Source organism: Plodia interpunctella, chromosome 9, assembly GCF_027563975.2.
Source record: "Plodia interpunctella isolate USDA-ARS_2022_Savannah chromosome 9, ilPloInte3.2, whole genome shotgun sequence".
Lineage (NCBI taxonomy): Eukaryota > Metazoa > Arthropoda > Insecta > Lepidoptera > Pyralidae > Plodia > Plodia interpunctella.
This window is the reverse complement of record NC_071302.1, coordinates 6,435,117-6,459,629: the sequence shown is the minus strand read 5'-3', so window position 1 is coordinate 6,459,629 and position 24,513 is coordinate 6,435,117. Positions and strand designations below refer to the sequence as shown.

Genomic DNA, 24,513 nt, shown 5'->3' with positions numbered 1-24,513 from the left:
AACCCTCACAAATAAATTACAAGATTTACATTGAATAATAATTTATTGCACGACAAATATTGATGAAATGAATGGCAGGACAATAGATACACTCGCACATTAATATTTACAAATTGCACAAATCCAACATATATGCCTAACACTGAGTATTGGAACATTTTTCTAAACTAGAATAATTTATTTCGACTTACATCAAAATTATATGTTCGTCACGTATCCCCAAGCTCACATTTTTTTACAAAACATTGAATTAAACATGGCAAAGTATGGCAAGTTTAATTCCTTAAATTAATGCTGTCCACTCAATAACAAGCTTAGCATAAAATATTGCGCAGCTAAATAGCAAATACAAAATTTATAAAATAAGATTCACGCAACGATAAATAATATTATCAGTGCATTACTGTAACAATGGTAGTAACACACTCGAAGCATAAATATATAAATACATGATATAAATACATAGAGTGGACATTGAACTATCACAGTTTATTAGATCTAGGCTTTAATTATATTCATAAGTAAGTACGTAATACGAATGTTATTACAAATCTTATTTGACTCAGTATTTCGTAAGCAAAGACCAATGTCCTAAATTAATTGCAAACGAAATGCTTCTATTGCTTGTACTAAATGTTATTACTCTGACAGTCTTTCAACATTTCCGCTGCTGCCAGGGGTGCCTACAATGACGCTCGCTTCGCTGACTGTATTGGTCTTGTCATCATGATCGGGTGCGTCTGTGCTTTCTGGTTCACCGGATTCTTCCGATTCACCATCATCAATTTTCTCTGATGCAGTCTTCTTCTTGTTCTTCTTAAACTGCTCTTCCATCTCCTTGAACTTTAGTGTCAGGTATCTGTAAGATGGATGCGTTAAAATAATTCTTTGTCGTTGATATTCTGCGAATTTGGAAAACAGATCTTATTATTCGAGGAGACGGATTATACTAAAAGGTTATATTAACCGGTTTATAAAAGTTATTCATAAATTACTCGTCTAATACTTTAGGTGTATCATTAGTTAGGCAAAATAGTCAAATATTTAAGGTGACCTTGTTCGTTTTTATCAACATATTTGTCAAATATTTTTTCCATTCTATACCTACTCTGTGATCAAAGGAATTTTCAAGAAACTTCGATTTATGAATTTCTAGCTTTTTCCCAGGGCTTCGCTCCCGTAGGAATGTCGGGTTAAAAAGTACCCTATACTATGTCTTATTATAGATTATATTCTATTCTATTATATGTGTATCTTTGTTATCTCACAACTTTCTCATTTATTATATTTAGTAGGATTTACCATAAGTTAAGGTAAAAAATACGCCCACTTCATATCCTCCCGTGGATGTCGTACGAGGCAACTAAGGACCACAGCCTAGGCAGCTGATAAGCAACAATAGCATGAGGAGAGGTGACATCAAACAGGCGGCTGATTGTATAAAAACACAGTCGAATCTTCAAAAATTTTACGTTGATCCCAGGCTTGACGGCGTCACAGCTCCGAGCAACGAGAACATGAGATCTTACTTGTCGACCAGAGGTCCGCTGTAATCCTCTGGGAATTTGGGCGAGTGCGGCAGTATGTACTTGTACAAGCTCTCGTTGAGCACGTAGAGTTGGGTAGTAGTGGAGCATTTAACGTTGAACCACCAATCGCAGGTCAGCGCCGCCTGCGAGAATATCGTACCGTTGGGACACAAGAACGACGCTTGACCCCCGTTCAGATCGCAGTAGTGCCACACCTGAAAAAAATAACCAGATCGTTATGTACCTACATGCTTTCTACAAAAAACACATGTTAAAAATACACAACAAGAAGGTTAATATAGAATGGCGAAGTTATCCCATCCCAAGGGACTAACTACTTCTTGTTTCGTTACCCTCATTACTGAAATGTAAGTGTCGTTTGAGAAATATTTTGCTATAAACAGATTTTGTTAAAAACAAGAACGCCACTTTTATATAGCTATAACTAACGATTTTTTTACAAACCATAGTTTGTAGCTAGCAAAATTTTCATAAAAGAAAAATGTCTGCTGTCTGTGAAGCTCTGATTACTTCGAAGTTTTTAATTTCGACATGTTGCATTGATATGCAGAAAACTTGAGTTGTCCTTCTTCCATTCTACTTTGTAATTCAGAAAGTCGCTAGATTTTAGTGGTAGCCTGAGAGGTGTTAAGCGTTATTTAAGCATTTCCAGAAAACCGGATGCGTCCAGCATAAATCCAACTAGATAATAAATGACAATTAGTTGGATTTGCGCTGGACTTTATGGTTATAAACTGAGAATAATGTATAATGAACGTAAACCCATGTTTGGTGGTAGCCGTATACAATAGAGAACAACACCGACAGTCACAGTTCATCGAGGTGGTTTCCTTGGTGGTGGTTAAATCTGCTAGAAGGAGTATAATAATTGAAAAGTGTAAGGGTAGTTATTTTAAATTTTTAACTCTGTAAATATGAATAACCGTATTACTTTTTATAGAAGGGAATAGGTATAAAAATGCACAATTACCTGACATCTAGTCTCCGGATCAGCGAAGAAACCTTTGTAACGTTGAGTTTTACAATTAAACCTCGTCTGAGGGATCGTTGTGAGTGTGGGGTAGTCCACGCCTGGCACGCCAGGAGTACCGCCTTCGTCATCTGACGTGATTGGAAGAGGAAACCGCTGGCTAGTCACGCCTCTGCTGGGGTACTCTGGAAGAAAATTACATTGCCGTCACTTCATAGTTATAAATAATAAAACATCATACGGTAAGCAGTCACGTTAATTAAGGTTTATTAAAATTATTTCGTCACTAAGTAAATGCAAGTTACAATATTAAATTAAATATCTTTATTATCTACTTACTTATATCTTTCGTAAATTATAATTACATCTTCAAAATGGAATAGCAGGTGGAAATGAGAGGGTTTTGGAGTTTTCACATAGCGTAACCATCAAAATGATTTCAACTCACCATCAATATGTTGGGACGGCGTTTTAACAGGCGCAAGATATGGTTCTTCAATTAATCCAGGTTCATCTACTATTGGTATCGGAGTGGCTTCCACCACTGGCCTTGCTGTCACATCGACATCCACTTCAGGGCTTACAAATGGTGCAGGAGTACTTAACACTGGAGACTCCAATTCATTATGATGCTGTGCTGCTTTCAAACTATTCAACACTTGTATGAGTGTCCTTATCGAAGCCCCTACGTTTTCTTGCGTAATCGGGTTAGGAATAGATTTATTCAGCTGTAGGGTATTTATTAAATCGCTCAAAGTAATAGTATTAGGAGGAGAATGCTGAGCAGGGTTGTATGTTGGTTGCTCTATCTGTGGTCTATACTCCACTTGCTCCGGTCCTGGTTTCAAAGTTTGTTGCTCTACTACGTATTGATAATAATTTGGCTTAAATACAAGGTTAGGGGCAACAGTAGAGGTAACATACGATTGTGGAACTGGTGGTTGCTTCAGACTCTCGTAATATAATGATGATTTTTCTGGTGATGACGTGCTATAAATTGGTGCTTCCGTTGAGATTTGTTCTGGATTTGTGATAGGTTTGAATCCACCTTCGACTATCGGTTGTATAATTACAGGCTGTGGTCTTCGCTTTTCGTAGTAATTGTCTAAAGGCGTGGTTTGTGGTTTTCGCGCCGTAAGTTGCTGAATGTTTGCGTTACCATAATAAAGCTGAGGATGAAGTGGTCTAGGTTTTATGTATACCTGCTCTTTTGGTATTAAAATACGGACAGGCTTCTTCGGTTCATAAAGTTGGTGGTTTTGAGGCGTTACTGTAACAGTAGGGGTCTGTTCGTAAGGCACTAATTTAAATTTCGGAGTCTGTTCTTTTTCTGATAAATAATATCTAATATTCGCTGAATCGTCATTGTTATATAAGTTTACGTATGGTTTTCGAGTCGGTGATAAAAATGGTGCACTCGGAGCCTTGATTATTTGTTTCTCATAGTCATAATTATTGTCTATCACATAACCACTATTAGATAACAGTGGATTATATTTAGGAGTTACTTTTACAGGTTTTTCATAAACAGGTACTACTTCTTTGTATAAAAACTTTGTAGGATTTGCCGAAGCTATATTATATTGGGTTAATCTATTACCCTGGTACCTTGGTATATTTCTGTGGGATGGATAGTATATCTTCTTGGGCTGGCGGTCGTTCGGATGACCGATGGTGGTTGCTTCAATGATTTCCGCTTTTTCAACTTCGACGTTCTTAGTACTATAAGCTTCCGTTGTCGGTGTTGCCAAATCGTTGGCATAGTAAAATGTCATGTACGGTATAAGTCTTCTGTACCGTTCGTTTATTGATAATTTGGTATTGTTATTTACTAACTTTCTGCTTCGTTCGTAGTTGTTTAGATTTACTATTGTCTCCTTCTTATTCGACGCCATCGGAATAAATCCTTTCTGCACATCCACCATCATGCCCCCGACCATTTTGATTTCTGGACTATTGCCATTTGGTGATATGGTTATTGGTGTTACTAGCGCTGGTATAACTGTAACAAAAATATATGTTTAATGTGTAATTTTAATTAGTTCGTTAATTTTATAAAAATCATATATGGACAGAAACAAAAATAAAAGCAAACCATTTTCAAGAACAACCTTGGTCGAAGAATTTAACTATTGTTTAATGTATAATGGATGTGCTTAATATTAAAGCATCACGGATCAGCAACTAACGGCATATTTCAATAACTCGATCGTGAGACAACTATTAACTTAATCGAAGCCGTAGGAGTTCCGAGAATTGTGAAATAAGAATCGTTCGTAAGAGTAGAAGGCAGAGGATATCTAAGTGATTCGATCCTTAATATAAACCGATTGTTGTAATAAATCATCAGAGAAATAGAACCTTAATACAATGGTATCTATAATTGCTTGATTACGTGTTCTTGCTCTATTATTCTTTGCAACTTGAAATATATTTTAAATTAGCTTTAGCCTGTGACTTCGTCCGCGTTAATATTCCGGGTTCCTTCCTTCCCCATACTTCAAACTACATGTACCTATGCAAAATTTCAAAAAGATTGGTTGATTAGATAGATCGTGAGGAGGTAATATTTCGCATTTATAAGATGTATTTGCTTAATCGGCACCTATCGACACCTGTATTCTTAAATTCGGATCTACTTATTCACTTTCGCATAGCATTACGAAATACATTTAAGCGTTCAAACATTAATCACTCTGATATACTTAGGCGAGGTCTTTCTATTGATACTAGAAGGAAAGAAACATTCATTAAATTGAATTGACAAGACAATTATGATTAGATGGATACGATCATTGCCGTCTCATAAACATTATCAAATTGGCTATGGCTGATTTCTTTGTGATTTTTTTTGTACTTCCTCCTTTTAACAATTTCAGGGTCGGGATAAGTTCGTCAACTATCTAAAATGATTTTTGAGAATACTTGAGACTTTGGAAAATATTATTAATATTTCTGACCTATTCCAGTTCAGGTTTAAAATTGAATGTAGATGAGATAAAAGATAAAATATTATCTTGTTCTCAACCACGTAAAAAAACCCAGTGGTGGCAGTAGAAATCCCAATGTGTGGTCAATGTATAATGACGCCCGTAGCAAATCCATTTACGACGACTGACCGCATAGTACTCGTGTCTCTGGATTTCTGTCTAGATTGATTTGCGGTTAACTCTTAATTTCGAAGTAGTTGTGAAATGAAGCTAGCTAGTTTTATTTAAAAATAACCGATGTTTTTGTAATAGTTTTAATGATGTAAATTAAAATAACTTGGTATACAATGCCAAATTTATTCATAAATGTACAAGTCAGGCATAGATAGGTACACCTGGCTCACATGTGTTAGTTAGGTGGTTAGTTTTATATGCCCCGACGTAAGGCAGGTAGCCGTGTCACGCAAGGCGCAAACTACAAAGCTATAACGTAAGTATTTCTGCATCGTATTTTCAATTTACAACCACGAATATATTTAAAGTGCACGATAGTGTACATAAATTATTTTAGAAAGGCTGGATCATGTTTACCTACCGCGGTGTGCGGAACCTTGCCGAGTGACGGGCAGATCCGCATCCTGCGGCACAATGATCCCACGACATTATGCCGGGTATACACAATCGGCAAACAGTCAAATTTTGGTTGATTCGGCATACATTGCTGGTTTTTCCTTGCGGTAAATAAAAGCTCTCATACAACCTATGCGGTGTACGGTGTGCGGTGTACAGACAGTACAGTGTACGGTAGCTGGCATTGCATTACCTGGTATATTTTAGTATGCATGTACGACATCGTGATCACGCCACATTGTCTCTGGTATTTTATGATCACGGATTCTGTGTTCCTAGATACTTTATCATTTATTTTTAATTTAATGATCATGAAAATTACCTACTTGAAAATTTGCAAAATCTACTATATTTACTACATGTTTACCATAACTACCTAATTTAATTGGTATATAGGATGATTTGAAAATAATTTGATAAGACTACAAACCTGTCAATTTATTACAATGCAATTTGTAAGAATATGTTACTGTGTATTTATGGCACTTATACATTAACAGTTCAATACATGGAATTACAACTAAATTAAAGAATATTTAATACATTAACACAAAATATTAAATGTGTAATTGTTGTAGATAAATCATGTCAAGATCGCAAATCTGATTTGTGTCAATCTGTATCATACATAACACACTGATAAGTGGGCCGTGAGAACTTTATGTTTTAGTGGTGCCGACTGGCATGCTAAATTGTTTTAATTACAAAACATGTAATTATGACAATAGAAAACATGTATCAAAAATTATCCCAAATGCAAAAAGGTATGTCTTTTCATCTTTTGAGTTCTCTAAAAATATCCATGATTTATTTTGTTGATGTCGCTAATATGTTTCAATATGGATTCACTACTGACTTTCAATACTGGTGTTAAAAGAAATTAGTACCTACATAAGTAGATAACTTTGAAAATGTATTCTTACTATTTTTCTTTACTTCATAATTGTATTTGTTTACCTACTCTGAATCAGCAAAGCTTCAACGTGCAATTTTGAAGAAGTTACACAAAATGCAATGTCATCCTGAAGAGAGTTTTCTCCATTTTATGGTTACGTCGCTGACTGGACAGTAAGCGTGAAAGTTCATTATTCCTCATTGTTTTCAATACCTACTTATAGCAATAAAAGTTGTGTTATGTTTATGTCCTCACAAAGATGTTGATGTATGATTTTCAACTTGACTATAGTTGATATATGGCCTTGTGAATAAATATATATCAGATGTATGTAGGAACTTAAAGGTTAACTCGGTTTAATTTATTTACCTGTTTATTGGAGATACTTTCATGAATCGAAAAGTAAAGACCCGTATGTATGCGTCTGTGCTAGGGAAAAGGCTTCCCATTACAGAAAGGGAAATACAAAATAGGTCTAATTAGTATACAATCGTACTTAGTTATTATACCTACTTATAGGAAAGGGAAAAAAGGGGCTATAAAATTATGATACCCAACACACAATCGCCACACAGTGTATAAATTACAGTAAACTTCGTTAAATAACAGCCTAGTCTTCCAATTATAACCTATTGTCCTACGTGCCTTAGGTAAATTACCCAGAAAGCCCTTTATGAGTCATAGGATAATAGTCGCTGGTTGGTTTGGTTTATTGGAATAAACTATAATAATGACAAACTAAAGCAAAAGTTCAAATGTCTTTAGGTATAACTAGTAAATACCTAGTAGGTATTATTACCGCTAGCAGTTCTATAATTTGGTAGAGTATACCAGTATACGTTCCTTAGAATATTCGGTATCTGCAAAAACTCTTAAAATGATAAAGGTAAAATACTAAAAACTATTTTAAGTAAAGATCAACTAAGCATCCTTCTACTATCTAATTCTCACGAACTGGCTGGCAGATAAAATTAAATTGTAAATTAACTTAATTCATTTAAAATTGTCCGATATTCGAAACTTAAATTTTCTTCCATGCACTTAGTTCAGTTACCCACAATAGAAAACTGGTTCTGTGCTACACATTGGCACCTAATATTTTAAAACAAAAACGTATCCGCAAGAACCGGAATCTCAAAACAATATACTTTATCAATCACAACTAAATTAACTGATAACATTTGACCAACAGGATGCAGAGATTACGAGTAATGTTAAATGCCAGCGTAAGTGAACAATGCCATTATCGTGACCCCGCGACCGTGAGATCAGACAAGATCAAACTTTTACAACGTTTGGTTAAAATATATTTCAACTTCAAATTGGTCTAGTGTAACTGTAACATTTATCCCTATTAGGTAAATCTCGGAAAACTCATTTTCATTACAATATTGGACCGACTGATTATTGGGTTATGACTATCGATTCGATATAGTTTATACGCACGTCTGCCATGAACTAAAATCTTTGAGTTCAACTCCATCAATGTGAACTTTACTATCCTACTCCACCGAGATCCGGGGCTAAGACTATGACTCGACAATCTCGGACCAAAGTGACTGCAATTTTGGACTTGTGAATGGCGGAATTCGGGGCATTTGCTCATTATTCAACGGCCAAGGTCAGTTATTCTTTTAAACACAAGTAAAATGAAACGCATGCACACGGATCGGATCGGTTGGCTACTTTTGGACAAGGACAATTAATTGACTTTTTAAATTATAATCTTTTCATAAATAATATCACCGGTTTTGTACATATCATTAAATGTGACTTGTGTAACATTTATTGTCAATTGATTTCATATACATTTCAAACGTAAACTTTATAAAAAAGCAATCTCTACCTAAATGTCGTGATTCAATGCCAGACGGCATTCTATTTGAACAAAAACAAAAAAAATATATTAAACAAAAGCAATTATATTAAAATAATAGATATAAATAAACCTTATTAAGATTCTACTTTAATTTTAAGGTTTTAAGCTTATCATTTCATTTGTAACTAGCTTTTGCCCGCGGCTTCGCCCGCGTGTATTACATAGCAAAATCTCAATAATTTTTTTATCGCGTACTTTGTAAGACTGGTAAACATATATGATTTAAATTCGCAGGTTTTCTCATCTTTAGTTCAATTTCCAGTTTGCCGCTGCGTGTCTCGCCCCGCAAACTTGTCCAATCCCGCTTCCTGCTATGTAATGTAGATATCCCGTACCGTTTCCTACATATTGTGCCATCATGTTTTCCGCAAAGTGTCCCGTCCCGTTTCCCACTACGTGTCTCCTTCCCATTTCCCGCTATGACTCCCACTGCCGCTTTCTGCAACGCGTGCCGTCCCATTTTCCATGACGTTTTACGTCCCAGTTTTTTATTAACCACAAACGTAAATTAAATTTTTTTGTATTTACTTACTACAAAAAGTGGGCGAATTTTCAGCTTTTTATCTTGAAAATTGTTTTAAGTCCCATACAATATTTCAACCCCCTTTTGAAGGTTAAGAGTTAATTTTCAGAAAAATCTGAAATACATATTCATTAATTTGTTGTAAACAACCAAAATCCAGATTTTTAAGTCAGTAACTTCAAAGGTGTAGAACTTTCATAGTAACAGTTTTTCGCCCCTTTTTCTTTTTACAAAATTTTAAAGGAAATCGGTTCCGTGGATTGTTATTTTAATTTTTCTACAGGACCCTCCTCATTTTCCGGGATGAAATGTCTATAAGATGTTAACCCGGGATTGCGAGGTACCTACTTTTGATTCATTATTAGTTTTTCAATTATCCTACGGAAACCTGACCATTTACCGGGATGATATGTATTTAAGATGTTAGCCCGGTATATAAGGTACCTACATACCAAATTTCAAGCAAATCGGTCCACTACTTAAACACTCGTCGAATGATGCGCGTGAGACAGACAGACAAAAATTTCCAAAACTATATTTTCGTCATCTATATCAATAACTAAGTATATTCCATTAAGAATTGAAAAAAAAATCCTATGTCCAAATTTGACCTTTCTTCAATTTTGTTATTGATGATGATTGATGATTAACATAAGTAAATAATATAATTATAGCAATCTAAAATAATGCTGTCACTCATGATTGACTTCTTTTTGAAATAAGTTCTTATATTATTATGTGATGTCCATAAACAAACGACCTTCAGGTTACATAACAAAACGAGCAACAAAAGGAACTCCCACAGATATTATTTCCTCAAATCTTATTAAATTTCGATCAGTTTAAATACATTTTCATGTTGGAAGCATTGTCAACGACTCGCCGTCAGAGTTTCGTGAGCCACGAAACCATTTATTTTAGACAAGACTTAACTTTACTAGATTGTCTTTCCATCAGTCACGAACCATCGCATAACATACTAAATAGATGGGTGCACGGAGATAAATTAATAGAACTGGGCACGATGTACTGTTCAGTTGACAGACACTAATCCAGTTCTTATAATTATTGGATTATTTTATTCACACACTTATACGTAGCAAGTGCATTAATAGTGCACGAGCAGGGGTGCGGAAATAAAAAAATTAATGTCTACTTAAGTGTTTACTGCCTACGAGTCTCATATTAGTCTAAGTATACATTCTTGAAAGTAAGTGCGATTAGCAGAGCAACTACACCACTGTACAAATCAAAAAGGTCTATTTTTGACGGATTATGTTCCAAGATTCAGTGGCACCACTCCCACAGTTGAACAAAAAGATAATAAAAATGGGCCAAGTTACGTAACTGAAGCGTGCTTGGACCCGGAGGCTCGTCACGGCGAATGCGCGCACGCATGACGGCGCTCGCACAATGCGCACGTCTTCGCCGCTATGGGTGACGGACGTCGACATAATACCACGTACTTACAACTTCATAATTACCTCTCAAGATGTCTCATCTCTAGGCTTCTCTGAGCAACATTCTATGAAGATGTCTAACCCAAAACGATCCAATCACCCCTCATAGAGACTTCTCGATTCTGTTTAGTTTGTTTGTTGGTTTATATTAAATTAACTTAATGGAACAAGAAACCCGCGGTTATAAATGAAAAGATGCATACAGGTTCTAGAAAAGTTTTTAATTATTTACCAAAAATGCTCCGATATGACTGGTCATGTTAGAAATCGTTGTACTTATAGGTCAGTCTTTGATTTTTCAGTAGGTAAGTATATTTCTATAAAATGTCATCTTCACAGAACAAAAATTGGGCTAATATACTTAGTTCTTACTAAAATTTAGATAAAATTGCTAAACGAGTAACTTTTACTTTTCTATTAGGGCAATCTCAAGCAGTGAGGCAACATTCAAAGTGCTTAATCGATACATATTTATAACAATTTCTGACAAAAGTGAATGGCTCTCTTTGGCGGTCATACAACAAGGAACTGATTGGGTTGTATTCCTACGTGTTTACGTACAAGCTTTCAACTAAATGTGTGTGTTTACTGCGACCATGTGCATACAGCCGTAAACGTTGGCGGTAATTATAGACTAGTCTTCAACAACTTTAAAAATTCATATATCATACGCGTAGGCAGGTGCACCAATGTTACAGAAACTGTTGAAACTTCCAAAGTCTTTTTTACATCTTGTGTACATCCTGATTCCTTTCCTGCATTTTACTATATTTAACTATTATTTGATAAAAAATGTTATATCAGTTCGGGTGTCAAGTCAGCTATGTTACAATAAAAAGTGGCAGCCTACCTTCCTATGGTTATATGATCGATGTAGAGGAAAGTGCGTTTACAACTGATAATTATATCACAGTTGTTATAATCTGTGAGCCAAGGTAACTCGTACCGGATACTTCGACTATAAACGTGCCGAAACAGCCGGATACCCGTTATTATTGACGAGGTTCGATCATTCCATGAAAGTTGAATTGTCTTCGCTCAGGAAATTTTTTATCTGAGAAAATATCTAATTTTAACTTCACGCAGAATTTAAATATATACTTAAAACTAGCGGCCCCTCCTAACTTCGCTCGGGTAAAACCATAATAACTTATACACCTAAACCTTCCTCAGGAATCAGACTTATATATTTAAAAAAAAAACACAAGACAGCGGGACAACTATTTTGTTTTATAACATGTAATGAAGATGGGTAAGTGCAGTCAACTGAATGTCAAGTCACCCTGCATGCGTGCTCTATGTGATAGGGTGCGCACTACAAAATGGATGCGCAAGCAAAAGCTTTAAATTCTAGAGTTTATTTAAATAGACAATTGCAAAAGACAATTTATTTATGGGTAAAGGGTACCACATTTGGTACGCTTGTTATTCCATATTACATAGACAATATACAAATCTCGCATAATATAACTTATTTGTTCTATCAGAGTCTATTTGCCCTGACTCGTCGAAAGTGATGTCACTAGAACTCACGTGGATCACTCCCAAAGCGAGAAAGTGAGGTATTGAGTGAAAGCGACGCTGACCGCACCGTGGTCGCCAAATGTTGTTACATAAACGCCGGCTGTTTACCGATTAGGTGAGATCATGCTGAGACTGCGATTATATTGCTTCAAACAAGTCCAATTGATTCATAGGCGAGAATAGAGATCACAGATCAGAGACCATCAAACATTTTCGAAAAAACATAACTTAGTTAATACAAGTTTATTTACGACCTTTGACAATAACTTTGATTTAAGCGAGAACAATGTCTACTTTACACTGTATAGGTAGATACACTTTCCATTTTACACTTACAAGTACAGTTAATGATTTTCTTAGAAATCTTATTAGGTAAATACTATTATTTTAGGCCCAATACTTCAAAAGATGCAATCATCAATCAAAGAACAATCTTGGAATTAAAAATCGGAAAAATCCCGATTTACATAAACTTTAACATTATTACGATTATCAAGTCAAAACCCTAATTTCAAAATCGGAAAATTAATTTATCAAATAACTCACCATTCGACTCGACCAATTTGAATGTCTCAGAATGAGATGACGACATCAAGAGGTAATGACCCACCGGAATTACACCTATCATAATAACAGTAACATTTAACAACAGTGGCCAACAAGCATTTCAATTATGTCACTTGGCATTGCGAAGATCTTGGTATTTTTTAAAATGACAAGATATATGACGACTTATACATAGCACTAGAAACTTAACTCTTATTTCAGGTACCTTCATAGATCAGCAAAAAGACAAAAAAATCCTAGGTACCTAATAGATAGAATGTGACAATTTGTTGAGAAGTCGACCACTGCAATTTTACTCCATGTTTTCAAAAATTACAACGAATTCCCCATAGACACCATTAAATTGATAGATAAAAAATGTATCACACGGTATTATACAAAGGTAATAATAAAACCATTGGTAAACATCAATCATTGTTCTTTTATAATTTCGTAGTGATTAAATTATACAATATTTATTAAAGTAACTATAGCATGATTAAAAAGATTCTCATTATGTCATCATCGGGTTATCATAATCTGCATCTGATCAAATGGAGGCACGGTCCGCAAATATATTTAATAGATTAAATTCGGTTTATAGATATTTATTGACTCATAAAGAATACAATAATTCACTTATAATGAGTCTAAACCTAATTTATAAATAATTTGTAAAAAATATATGACGCAAATAAACAGTGTAGTTTTCGAAGAGTTATGCTATTTACAAAACTTTGGTGTAGATATGATTTTTTAGTCTTCCTTTAAACAAAGTCAAAGATTTTATGTTTTTTAAGTCTTTAGGTAAGTCATTAAACATTTTAGCTCCTTCGTATAATATATCACTCTTTCCATATTTAGTTCTAGGTGTGGGTAATTTTATTTTATTTGTGTTTCTTAAATGGTGTTTATATTTATTTATCGTAAAAGTGATTTGTGTTTGAATTTTCTTTTCAAGAATTTTTTTTACAAGAATGCACATTTTATATTTATATAGTTGTTTTAAATTGAAAATTTTTGTTTTTTTATAAAGAGTTACAGTATTCATTAAATAGTCAAAATTAAATAGTGTTTTTATTACCTTATTTTGGGACCTCTGGATTGAAGATACAATCTTAAACCAAGTAACAAATCTACGATACAATGCAGTCTCTATTTTCTGTCCGGCAGTTCCTAGTTGCATACTGAACAACGCAATGATCTGAATATTAGATTATATCTTAAACCAATGCTTAGCCATAACCGCAGATTAAGATAGTTTCTGATATCTGTTCAGATTTCAGAGAAAATAGCTTTTCTTTTCCATACTTTCAATATTATTAGCAACCATCTTTGATTGCGTTTCAATGTGATATTTCAATTAACTACATATGTAACTACTATTTAAAAAAATAGGCAGCGATATATGCAATCAATAAGCGAGATTGTCGGAGAAGGTAAGTATTGTATTGATATGTGGGTCAAGGGCCGTTTTAATAACAGCAAGTGTAATATTTTTATTTGTTTATTTATGTGCGAACGAGCCATATTAGAATATTCTCTAGCTGGCACGTATTTATAATTGAAGGCAGTTTTCCCACGTGACGTAGGTAGGTATGAAGTATTCTACAGACTTGAGGCGACCTCTACAACTGTACATATTACTAACTGCTCATAATTGATAGGTGCAAGTCCAACAGTGTATGGACCACTGTTTCTTAATAGCTCTCTTATACCCCCATTGTTACAGTTATGGTGAAACGGTATTCTTTCAAACGCTGCAGCTTCCATATTTTAAATATGGTAATAACGAGATTTGTAATCAAGTTCGCTTGTTTATAGCACAAGAGGCGGTAGATGTTATACCGTTGGTCTTTGAATCAATCGTTATGAAAACAGTTGCAATTCTAGTTAAGTAAATGAACCGTACTATATTTCTAAGTGGAATGTATTATCCAAGTACCTTATCTCGATGACTGTATTGGGTATGTAAATTATAGTCTTTGTACCAAGTTGGACCACGTGAAGAGAATTACTCACAGTTCACATTCAGTCCCATACACGTTCTTGTCCTTTCATTTAGCCTTTAATCGACTGCAGGCTATCAGTGTTTTATTGGGCATGATATTTGCCTATACAGGATGTAACTACATCCTGTATAGGCAAATATCATACCCAATAATCTCAATCTGCAGTGCGGTGGCACGGATTAGACAATACTTCCAGTTGTGGTGGAAATGGTCTCCATATCCTCCCGTGAATATCGTACCTACGAGGCAACTATATCACAGCCACCATATCACCATCGAAAATATGGAACCGAGAACAGAAGAGAAAGGGTAACAATAAAAATACAAGGTAAAAATCTTATAGTAGGAACTGGCAAACTTGTCTCGGTCATCCGATTAATTCATTGAGTTTATACATAAGATATTTAAAAAATTTCTTCTTTTTTATATACTTATCTCCTTGCATTCAGTCTTATTCAGAGTTAGTATAAAAACATATTTCCGCTGTCTGGATTCCGACCTGTCTCTGATATTTTGGTTGCGATAGTATTAGTGAGTGAGATTTGAATGTCGTCGACGTCATATTTTTTAAAAAGATTTAGGTGATACAATAGTTTAGTTTAGGTGATATAATTAATACACATAATCATGAACTGAACGAGCGAAATACCTTTGAAGCACCATGTATATGCTACGTAGGCGATCGAGAGAGTGGTAGGTAAGTCTAAGTCCAGCGTCCACCAACTGGCGTACCTTTTGCAATCCCCAGGCGCGAGAAGTCGGACATCACGACGCGATGACATATCTTACCGTTTCGCATATCTATGCTTATTGTACAATTCCCTAGGGGGGTACTATGAAACATAAAACATATATAAATGCATATATCACGTCGTGGCGTTTTCTCTTTTTTTTACACGAAGGGTACACAAATGGGTAAAAGAGATAGCGTGGACGTTTGTAACGTGCTACGTGTTTATTTTGTTGTAAGCCTTCTGGTTCAATCGAAATAAATAAAAAGGGTTCTTATAGTGGTATTCCTTATGACTCAGGGTCTTGGTCATTATGGAATGTTACATACACAACTTCCTGAGCAATATTAATGGAGTGGTTTGCCTTCTCCATTGCACACACTTGGTGTTAATTCATCAACTAGAGTGCAGGTTTCCTCACGATGTTTTCCTTCACCGGATGGGGTGTACGTATGATCTAAATAGCTTATGCTTATAAGCTTTATAAAAACAAGACTCTTTTGGTTTTGTCTAAGAAATAATCGCTACTATGCAAAAATATTCAATTTTAGATCATCACTTATATCACAGGTTTACCTAGTTATATATTGTATAAGTAATAATTCCGCGGAGTTCTGATACATTGCAAGAAACAAATTTGTAATTCAACGGATGTTAGGTAGAAAGGCGTATGTTCTTGTATAATAAACTGGTATCCCTACCTACTTAGAAAACTGCAAAATTGGACTATAGGTACGTTTTTATCTCAGATTAAGTAGTTAAAAGTAAAATTCCCGCGTTACGTAGGTTTCCTAAACATCATCGAACTTAAAAGCCAACTAAAGACTATTTTTGTCAATCTACCACTAATCACTATCTTAGAGTCATTTAATATATCTCTATTAGAAGAAAAATGCTATTTCCACATGTAAACTCAATACAAATATCGGTAACTCACGAACTTCGAAACTGTTGATATTGAAACACATTTACATGCACATCGTGAGGCATGGCAGTTCAAATTTAATTGGATCTCCTGTACTAAAGTTGGGCCGGATTTCGATTTTTGGAGCCTACGGCGATGCAGGGGCGGCGTCCGCTAAATACCCCTTATTTTCCAAATCATAAAAACATTTTAATTTGTCTGTATATTGTCAAATTGCAAACGTGGCCGTCAACCGCCACCTTCATTGATCGGAGAGGCACCCCAAGAAGAAGTGGGCTTTTGGGTCCCTCTCTTAATAAAGACCCCAGGACAGTGATTTAGCGCGCCCTTCCCCACAATCAGCGCCCACTAGACGGCTGCAGCCTCCGATCCAAGTTGTTGACATTTGACCATGCATCGCGTGCGAACCTAGAGCGGTGTCTCAATCTCAACGATTACATTTTGCGGTGTGATTGTAATCACATTCCGTCAACAGTTGCCAATATCTGATCCAGTACATGTTTACTAAATAACTACTGACGCTATTACACAACTGTCGCGTGCTATTGGTTCAATGTCAGTTTTATTTACAAATGACTCAATTATAATATATAGTCTACACGCCACAAAATAGGCAGCAAAATGCAGCCGCATTGCACAAAAACTACCAACATAATTTTCAGCCAGGAGCCTGCGAAAAGCATAGGTACTCCCACTTAAATACACTTACCTACTTTTTAATAAGTAAGTGTTATAAGTTATAACTATATTCACATAATGAAATAAACATTGAAACCAGTTTTTATTTTACATAATTCATGTGATTGGAAAAGGATATCGAATGTGTTAAATAAGATTATGTTTACTGACCTGACCTACTTTTACTTGCTACATTATACTAGCAAAAAAAGTCATATAATTTTATGTGAAACATTTACAATGGAAAAATTATGTATTAAAAAAATTATTTATTGGCAAGTTACACCTTAATAATTTGTACCTAATTTCATGTAAATACACACGGAAGTTATAGAGATATTACGCGCGCACTTCATGTTGTTTGAGTTTACCTACAAATATCAAACAAGTAGTGCTAGTACTACCAGTTACAGTAAAACCAGTCTGCTTCAAATACATCACAAGCTGCATCTAAAATATTGCATCATGGCCACAGGCGAGACGTGGAAGTCAGCGAAATTATGCAAAATTACCACCGCGTTTAGAATCGGCACTTGAATAAGTACAACCTAAACTCGATGTAAATCGGCAACCAAACATAGAGATTGATTCTATTATTCGCCGCTTACCGCAAATTTCACAAATACTTCAATGTTATTTTCAATTCACGCAACGCGCGGAAGTGAGATATTCTAATGCCCGTTTATAGATAAACATAATTTTAGGTAATTTGGTCAGCGTCCTACAATTTCGGTAAAAAAATTACGTTACGATACATTATTTTAGGAATATTTAAAAAAAAATAATCTACTTCCTTCCTTCCATAGAATCTTAATTGGTCTTCAACCAATATTGTGTTAGAAAAATGTACCAGAACACAAGAGGATATTTAATCCCCTCCATTTATTCCAGATAAAACGAAATCAAATGGAACCTTGGCAATAAAAAAATCATGTTATGTCATTGTAAGGAGAGGAGAGGTCGACAAGGTCGGCGGTAGAGAAAGCCACAGCGGCACATCTAGTTAATATAATTATTATTTCATCAGATTATTTACATTACACGCCATTTCCGAATTCTGGAAAATTCCCGTGTAATGTTTATCTCATTGCATCACGAATAGGAAAAATCGTCGATTAATTAATAAAGAAGTGAAATGCTAAAATAGTTGCAGGTTGCTAGCCCATGGCAAGGAATTTTAATTAATCTCAAGCTAGCCTTTACATGCGATGAAAATCTGTTGGTGCACTCTTGTTTTATACAAAAAAAATATACAGTTAATTACGCAATACATTCATTACGGTACATATTGAGGTTGCTGATTTTACTTTGAAGAAAAAAATATAGGTACACTCGAACATATAACCTCGTTTCTTGGAAATCGGTTAAAAATCATGAACATATTTTTTATGCAAATTCAATGAATTGAAACACTTTTATATTACATCTTAATTACAATAGCAATATATCGTAATTTAATTACGTTAACATGTGATGAAATGTCTACACCTTCAATTAGCTAAGCCAACGATCTTGCCATTTTTCTCGGCAAAAATGTTTTACATCATTTTATGTACCAGCGAAATTTCTTACAAATAAAAAACAATTAGATGAAGTTAGTTATATTATTAATTTATTTCTATACGAGCAACTTTTTGAGACGTGGCCAATTGTTAAAGTCTTATCGGAATAGAGTGGACACAGTCGGTTTGGAATCTTCAATTTTTCTAAAAACTTCAAGACTTACTTAAAAAATGCGGTCTTCGTGTAGGCATATATCTACTTAGCCATTCATTATTATTTATATAAATGTACATGTAAATTTATTTAAAAAAAAATATTGAAATAACCAGGCTGTTTATAAAAACTCACAGTCAACCTTGCAGTATTGCGCCACGCCACGCCACGGTCGTGTGGTGCAGCCATCTGCAGCGGACATATCTTACTTTTTTCGTTGGCAACTCTTGTAATGATGCAAGTGGATGCACCACCCAACACTGGCCTTATTACTAAATATTTTAATTATCTTTCCATGTCGTTGTGTTATCAAATAAGTATGTATTAAAATATTTAGTAGAATGCGTTTATACTATCTTATTGTTAGTAAAATAAATTAAAACGAAATATTGAAATTTACTCATTATCAAACTTTTAGTTGTTCATTACATATTTGTTCATCTCCATTTCTAAAGATCCCGGATCCAAGAATGTGATTAAACGAACTTATTGCCAATTTAAATATTATTTTGTGTTTTATCGTTCAATTGATTGATGCAGCGTCAAAAAGCTTGCACATACAACCTGCACCCTTCGATTTGCCCTATCTTTATTTTAACAAAATCGACGGATGTTGTTCAAATCTCCGGTTAATTTTATGTAAATAATTCTATAAGTACCTATCAAAGCGAGACCGATATGTTCGTATTCATGTTTATATTTTCTTCTATATAAGAGTAGCCATACCTATACCAGTAGTAATGGTCCATATACAGAACAAAACAAAAAAAACAGGAAATTGTTTTTTCAGTTTTATAACATTCGGCAAAAGATTGCGTGCTCGAGTTTAAACGCTTGACCGACAAATAAACAGGCATGGAATAGTTGCGAGGCGCTCGTGACATAACGGAGAATCTTACGCAGATTCAAGCGCGTGATATAACGATGGGCACTTGCTCTACTAACACTGACAATAAAAAAAATTAACATTTTTTAACTGACATTTTTGACACATGCTTTTATTGTTGTCAAAGAGATCTTATTGCGTTCAATGTGTGACAAAAAATCATGTCTTTGCAGTAAACCGTTAAGGATTTCCTACGTCTGGAGCCTTTACTAGGGTGGTCATACTTATTATAATAATGCATTGTCATTAAAACTAAACGTGTGTACAAAATTTTAGCACAATCGGTTGAACCCGAGCCATAGGAACATAACGACTTACATAAATAGTTACATTGTAAATTAAATAAAAGCTTGAAATAAATGAAGCTTCAAATTTTAATTCACGCTTGACACCAATTGCTTACGTACTAATTAGCTACTCCCCTGTGTGAAGATTGATAATGATTACTATATTACCAATGCTAAAATAAAAATGAGATGCACATAAATACCTATCAGCCTCAATCAAAATAATGCACGTAAAACAATGTCTCTTTCAACACCTTGTCATTACATTTTTTATCGAAGTTTGAAGGCATTGTCTCAAGTTGCCTTACTATTAGTTACGTAACATAACACCTAATCTGTCCCCATAAATCCAGTCGTAATCTTTAAGTAATCTTTATAATCTTCCCGAGATCTTATGCCACGAGAAATACATGGCTAATTGCGGAAAGCGACTAACGACATGGTCAGAGAAAGCTGGGACTAGATGGACAAAGGAAAAACGTTTCCTTACTTAAGAAATGTCAATCACATGGTGGTAATAGCTCAGATATTTTCGTTAGCTAATGCCGGTACGACACCACTCTTGCTCTCTCCTTTATTTGGTCCAATAAGCCCTTATTAGCTTTCCCTTTCCTCTTTTCGCTTCTATTTTGCCTTCTTTATGGTTTTTAGAACTGAAAATGCAATACTCCACCGACAAGAATGTGAATGAATTCTCTGGCGACATAAGTTGCGTGCGAGTATCGAATAGAAGCTTGTTTTACACTTAACAACTGAGTCAAATCTAACACTATACAAAACGACTATACTAGAAGCACATCATTATTCTTTACGGACATCGGTAAACATTGTAAGAACGCGATAAGCTAAGAGATATCTTTAAAATCAGTAAATATTTCATTAATCGGCTCATTTATTTCTATAAACTTAAGTGATTAAAAGTCAATCGAACTAAACCATAACAACGCATTTTTTTAAGCACCTTACATCGCTAATTGAATTTTAAATTAGAGCACAGTGGCGGCCAATGCCGAATGCTGAATAATCTTTGCTCCTTGGAAAGGAGTCCATACCAGATGTTAATTATGAAGACGAATACGGTAAGGTCAGACAAAATGCACGCGTTTCGAAATGGTTAACGTTCTTCGTTTTGGAAATAAACTCGTCCTGCCTACTGTTGAAAACTGAACAGCCAAAAGAAAAAAAACTACCATTTCGACATAACATATATAATTTTTAGCATTTTTATAATATTTTTATGTTTATTTAAATTTAGATAATTAATTCGTCTCGATCAGTTGGATCAATCAACTTTAAAATTGACGAAAACGGTTTTATTACTTTATTTGCCTACTTATGCCATACTAAAAGTTCTTGCATACATGATATTCACATAAATAACCCTAACTGGTTCATATCATTCATTACTATACTATAGATTTATATTACAAACGTTTTACGAGTGTCAGAGCATCGATATCTATGCAATAGTTTTTGTAATAGTGAACGTTTCTAACGTAGGTATTTGTAATTACACTAAATGTATTACTCGTATCTACTTCGAGAGTGTTTAATTACATAGCTAATACCTTTTCTGTTAAGTACAGTACTTGGAAATTATTCTATTCCGAAAAGATATTACTTACATGGCTTATAGAAATCATAAATTAATAATATAGAATTAATCATAAAATTTAATACCTTAAAATGTTAATTTATAAAATGTCTTACTTATAAAATACTATCTACGCCCCGTGCTCCCTTGGGTAAAACTTGGGTACCCTATGTGTTATTCAGGTTATATTCTACCCGTGTACACGTGTTACACACATACTTTCCGCACAAACTTTCGCATTTATAATATTGGTAGGATTTGTCCTACAAAATCCAAACTAAGACTATTTTATACGAAAACTTTTTCGTATGTCACTTGAGTGAGACAAGTTATTGCTTCTAGTTACTTAATTTGTGGGCTCTAAAACTATATTTTGCAATTTTCGTTTCCAGCTGCTTAGTTTAAAATGAATTTTGTGTAGAAATCACATGTTGACGGACGGTCAGTTTACCTTATTTCTAGGGAACAATGTTCAATAGCTTATAATATGGACTTTTGCAGCCGACCGTATAATAATAATATTGAGGAAAAAGAGAATTAAAATAATTTGTATAGATACGTGTTTTAGATACATTGTAGCTTTAGCTCTATGCTAAAGCTACAATGTACCTGAGTATCTAATTTCAGTCCCTCATGTCCCGAATGATATCGACACCCAGTATTACTAACGCTCCAATGTTATTAATGTACAAGCATTATATAATTCATAACCGTACCAACGCTGACCCATTACTACACTAAGGTACCTTACCTTAATGATCCAAAAAACGAATAATTTTGAACATGTCTAACTTTAAAGTTCTAGGTTGAAAATGTAAAGTCTAGTAAATATAAATGTTGAGTGGACTGTTGAATATTTACATATTCAACGCTTACTCAATACTATATTAGGTGCTAGTAACTACTAGGCGTACCTACCGCTACTAGGCTTTACCTTATATTTTTTAATCATGAAGGTCTACTGCTGTTGTAGTTGACACTCCACATGTGTAATAATGGTCTTTATTTGATCGAGAATAAGAAAAACTACAAAATCAAGGTACAGAAAATAGATTACAGACTTGATTGATTTTTTTAATATCATATTAACATTATAATATATTATGTGAGTATGTATATTTGTTTGTTACTCTCACGCAAAATCTATTGAAATTTGGGAATTTGGTACACGGGTAGAATATATAGATATAGTATTTTTATCCCGAAATTCCCAGTGAAGCGAAGCCCCGGGACATAGCTAGTATTTCACATTGTAACAATGCAACCAATAGTATCGAAACCTTCTCGACGCAAACGTGCGTATTCCACTTAGAGTACCTGGCTGAATAGCACCTAGCCTATTCCACAAAGTGCACCTATGATTCGCAGTTGCCCTTTATGATGCCCTTTATAGTGTAAAATGTTAATATACGTAAGGTCATTAGTAACGTAATAATACACAGTAGATACTAAGCGTAGTGACAATAGCCTTTATGTGAACATTAAAGCTGCTAGGATAAACCAAATTTATTTTAAAATAAACAAATATGTTTGGACATGTTTATGGCGGTTTTGGTATCTAAACCCAATCCGGCACTCTTACTTTTATATTACTTTTCTCAGTTTTAGTCTTTGTTTTTACCTCTGTCTTTATTTTCCGAAATTTCTTATCTTTCAAAAGTTACCTTTATCCTTGTTTATCCTTGATTTCACCCGGGATGATTATTCAACTAGATTTTTATTAGTTCAACTATTTATTAGAGTTTTATTAATTCAACAATACCATGAAATTAAAATTAAATATTAAGCCTAGTGTTTAACTTTCAGTTTCTGTGTCCAACCCAAGATCATAATTGCTAGAACACGACACAGCAAACCACGTAATTCTCTGTTATTATACTCGCCACTTATTTTTTAGGAAAGACATTGGCATTGGACACGATCTCATTTGGCACCTTCAGCACGGCCGTTGTGAAATATCATAACAAGATTAATAACAAAGAATATAATGCTTCAGCCGTGGTTCCTGTTACTTACAGTTTCCATTTTCTAACTTGAATCTAGATATCAATTTTAAATTATATAATTTCTTAATATAAGTACATATTACAAATTTTTATTCAAGTGATAATAATTTATGGTAGACACGTTTTATTCAAGTTTTTAAGTTAATATTGTTTTGATAGGTATAAAATTTCCAACACTCAGGTAAATCGTATCGTATCGGTAATCGTATCGGTTTTTTTGGAAATATATCTGAACAATTTGGTGTAGTACTGGTAAATCAATTATCAAACCAAACTTTTATAATATTAAATATTATCGAACTTACCGCATAAAAGAAGCATTATCATCTCCATGTTGAAATCCAGAAGTTAAATGTACTATTTTTAAAAGATCCGTCAAAATCCTCGTTGTGTTCACATTCAAAATATTTTCCACGTGACCACAAGGTTGTTCGTAATTTGAATTTCCCGCGAAAACCGGCGCGTCAGTCCACGCGCGTGCGTTTAGCGCGCAACGCTAAAGAAATGACTGCGCGTGGTAATGGTAACCACTCCACAAGTTGCGGCGGCGGCCAATTTTGAACAGGAAAAGGCGAAAATGTTGTCCGATAGCGCGTTTTGCGTACCATATGCTGTGTGAAAAACTCTAGTCGTGTGTAGTTTCCCACGACTATTTATTTAACAACACAGTAGGCAATTCATATCGACCCCTAGATACGAATTGGCATTGTTAAGGCAGTCACCTTGGTATTGTATGTATTGTCAGCATATATGATAAAGGACGACAAAGAT

At 34.5% G+C, this 24,513-nt stretch overlaps 1 protein-coding gene across 1 annotated transcript; it reads right to left on the bottom strand.

Moving 5' to 3' along the window:
• Positions 1-24: 24 nt before the first annotated feature.
• Positions 25-24,260, bottom strand: LOC128672721 (uncharacterized protein). Its single transcript, XM_053750041.1, has 5 exons — positions 24,048-24,260; positions 2,969-4,522; positions 2,521-2,705; positions 1,530-1,744; positions 25-859 (listed from the first exon to the last, which is right to left on the bottom strand). The coding sequence occupies exons 1-5, from the start codon at positions 24,073-24,075 to the stop codon at positions 640-642; spliced, it is 2,202 nt and encodes a 733-aa protein (XP_053606016.1). The 5' UTR covers positions 24,076-24,260; the 3' UTR covers positions 25-639.
• Between the last annotated feature and the right edge of the window lie 253 nt (positions 24,261-24,513).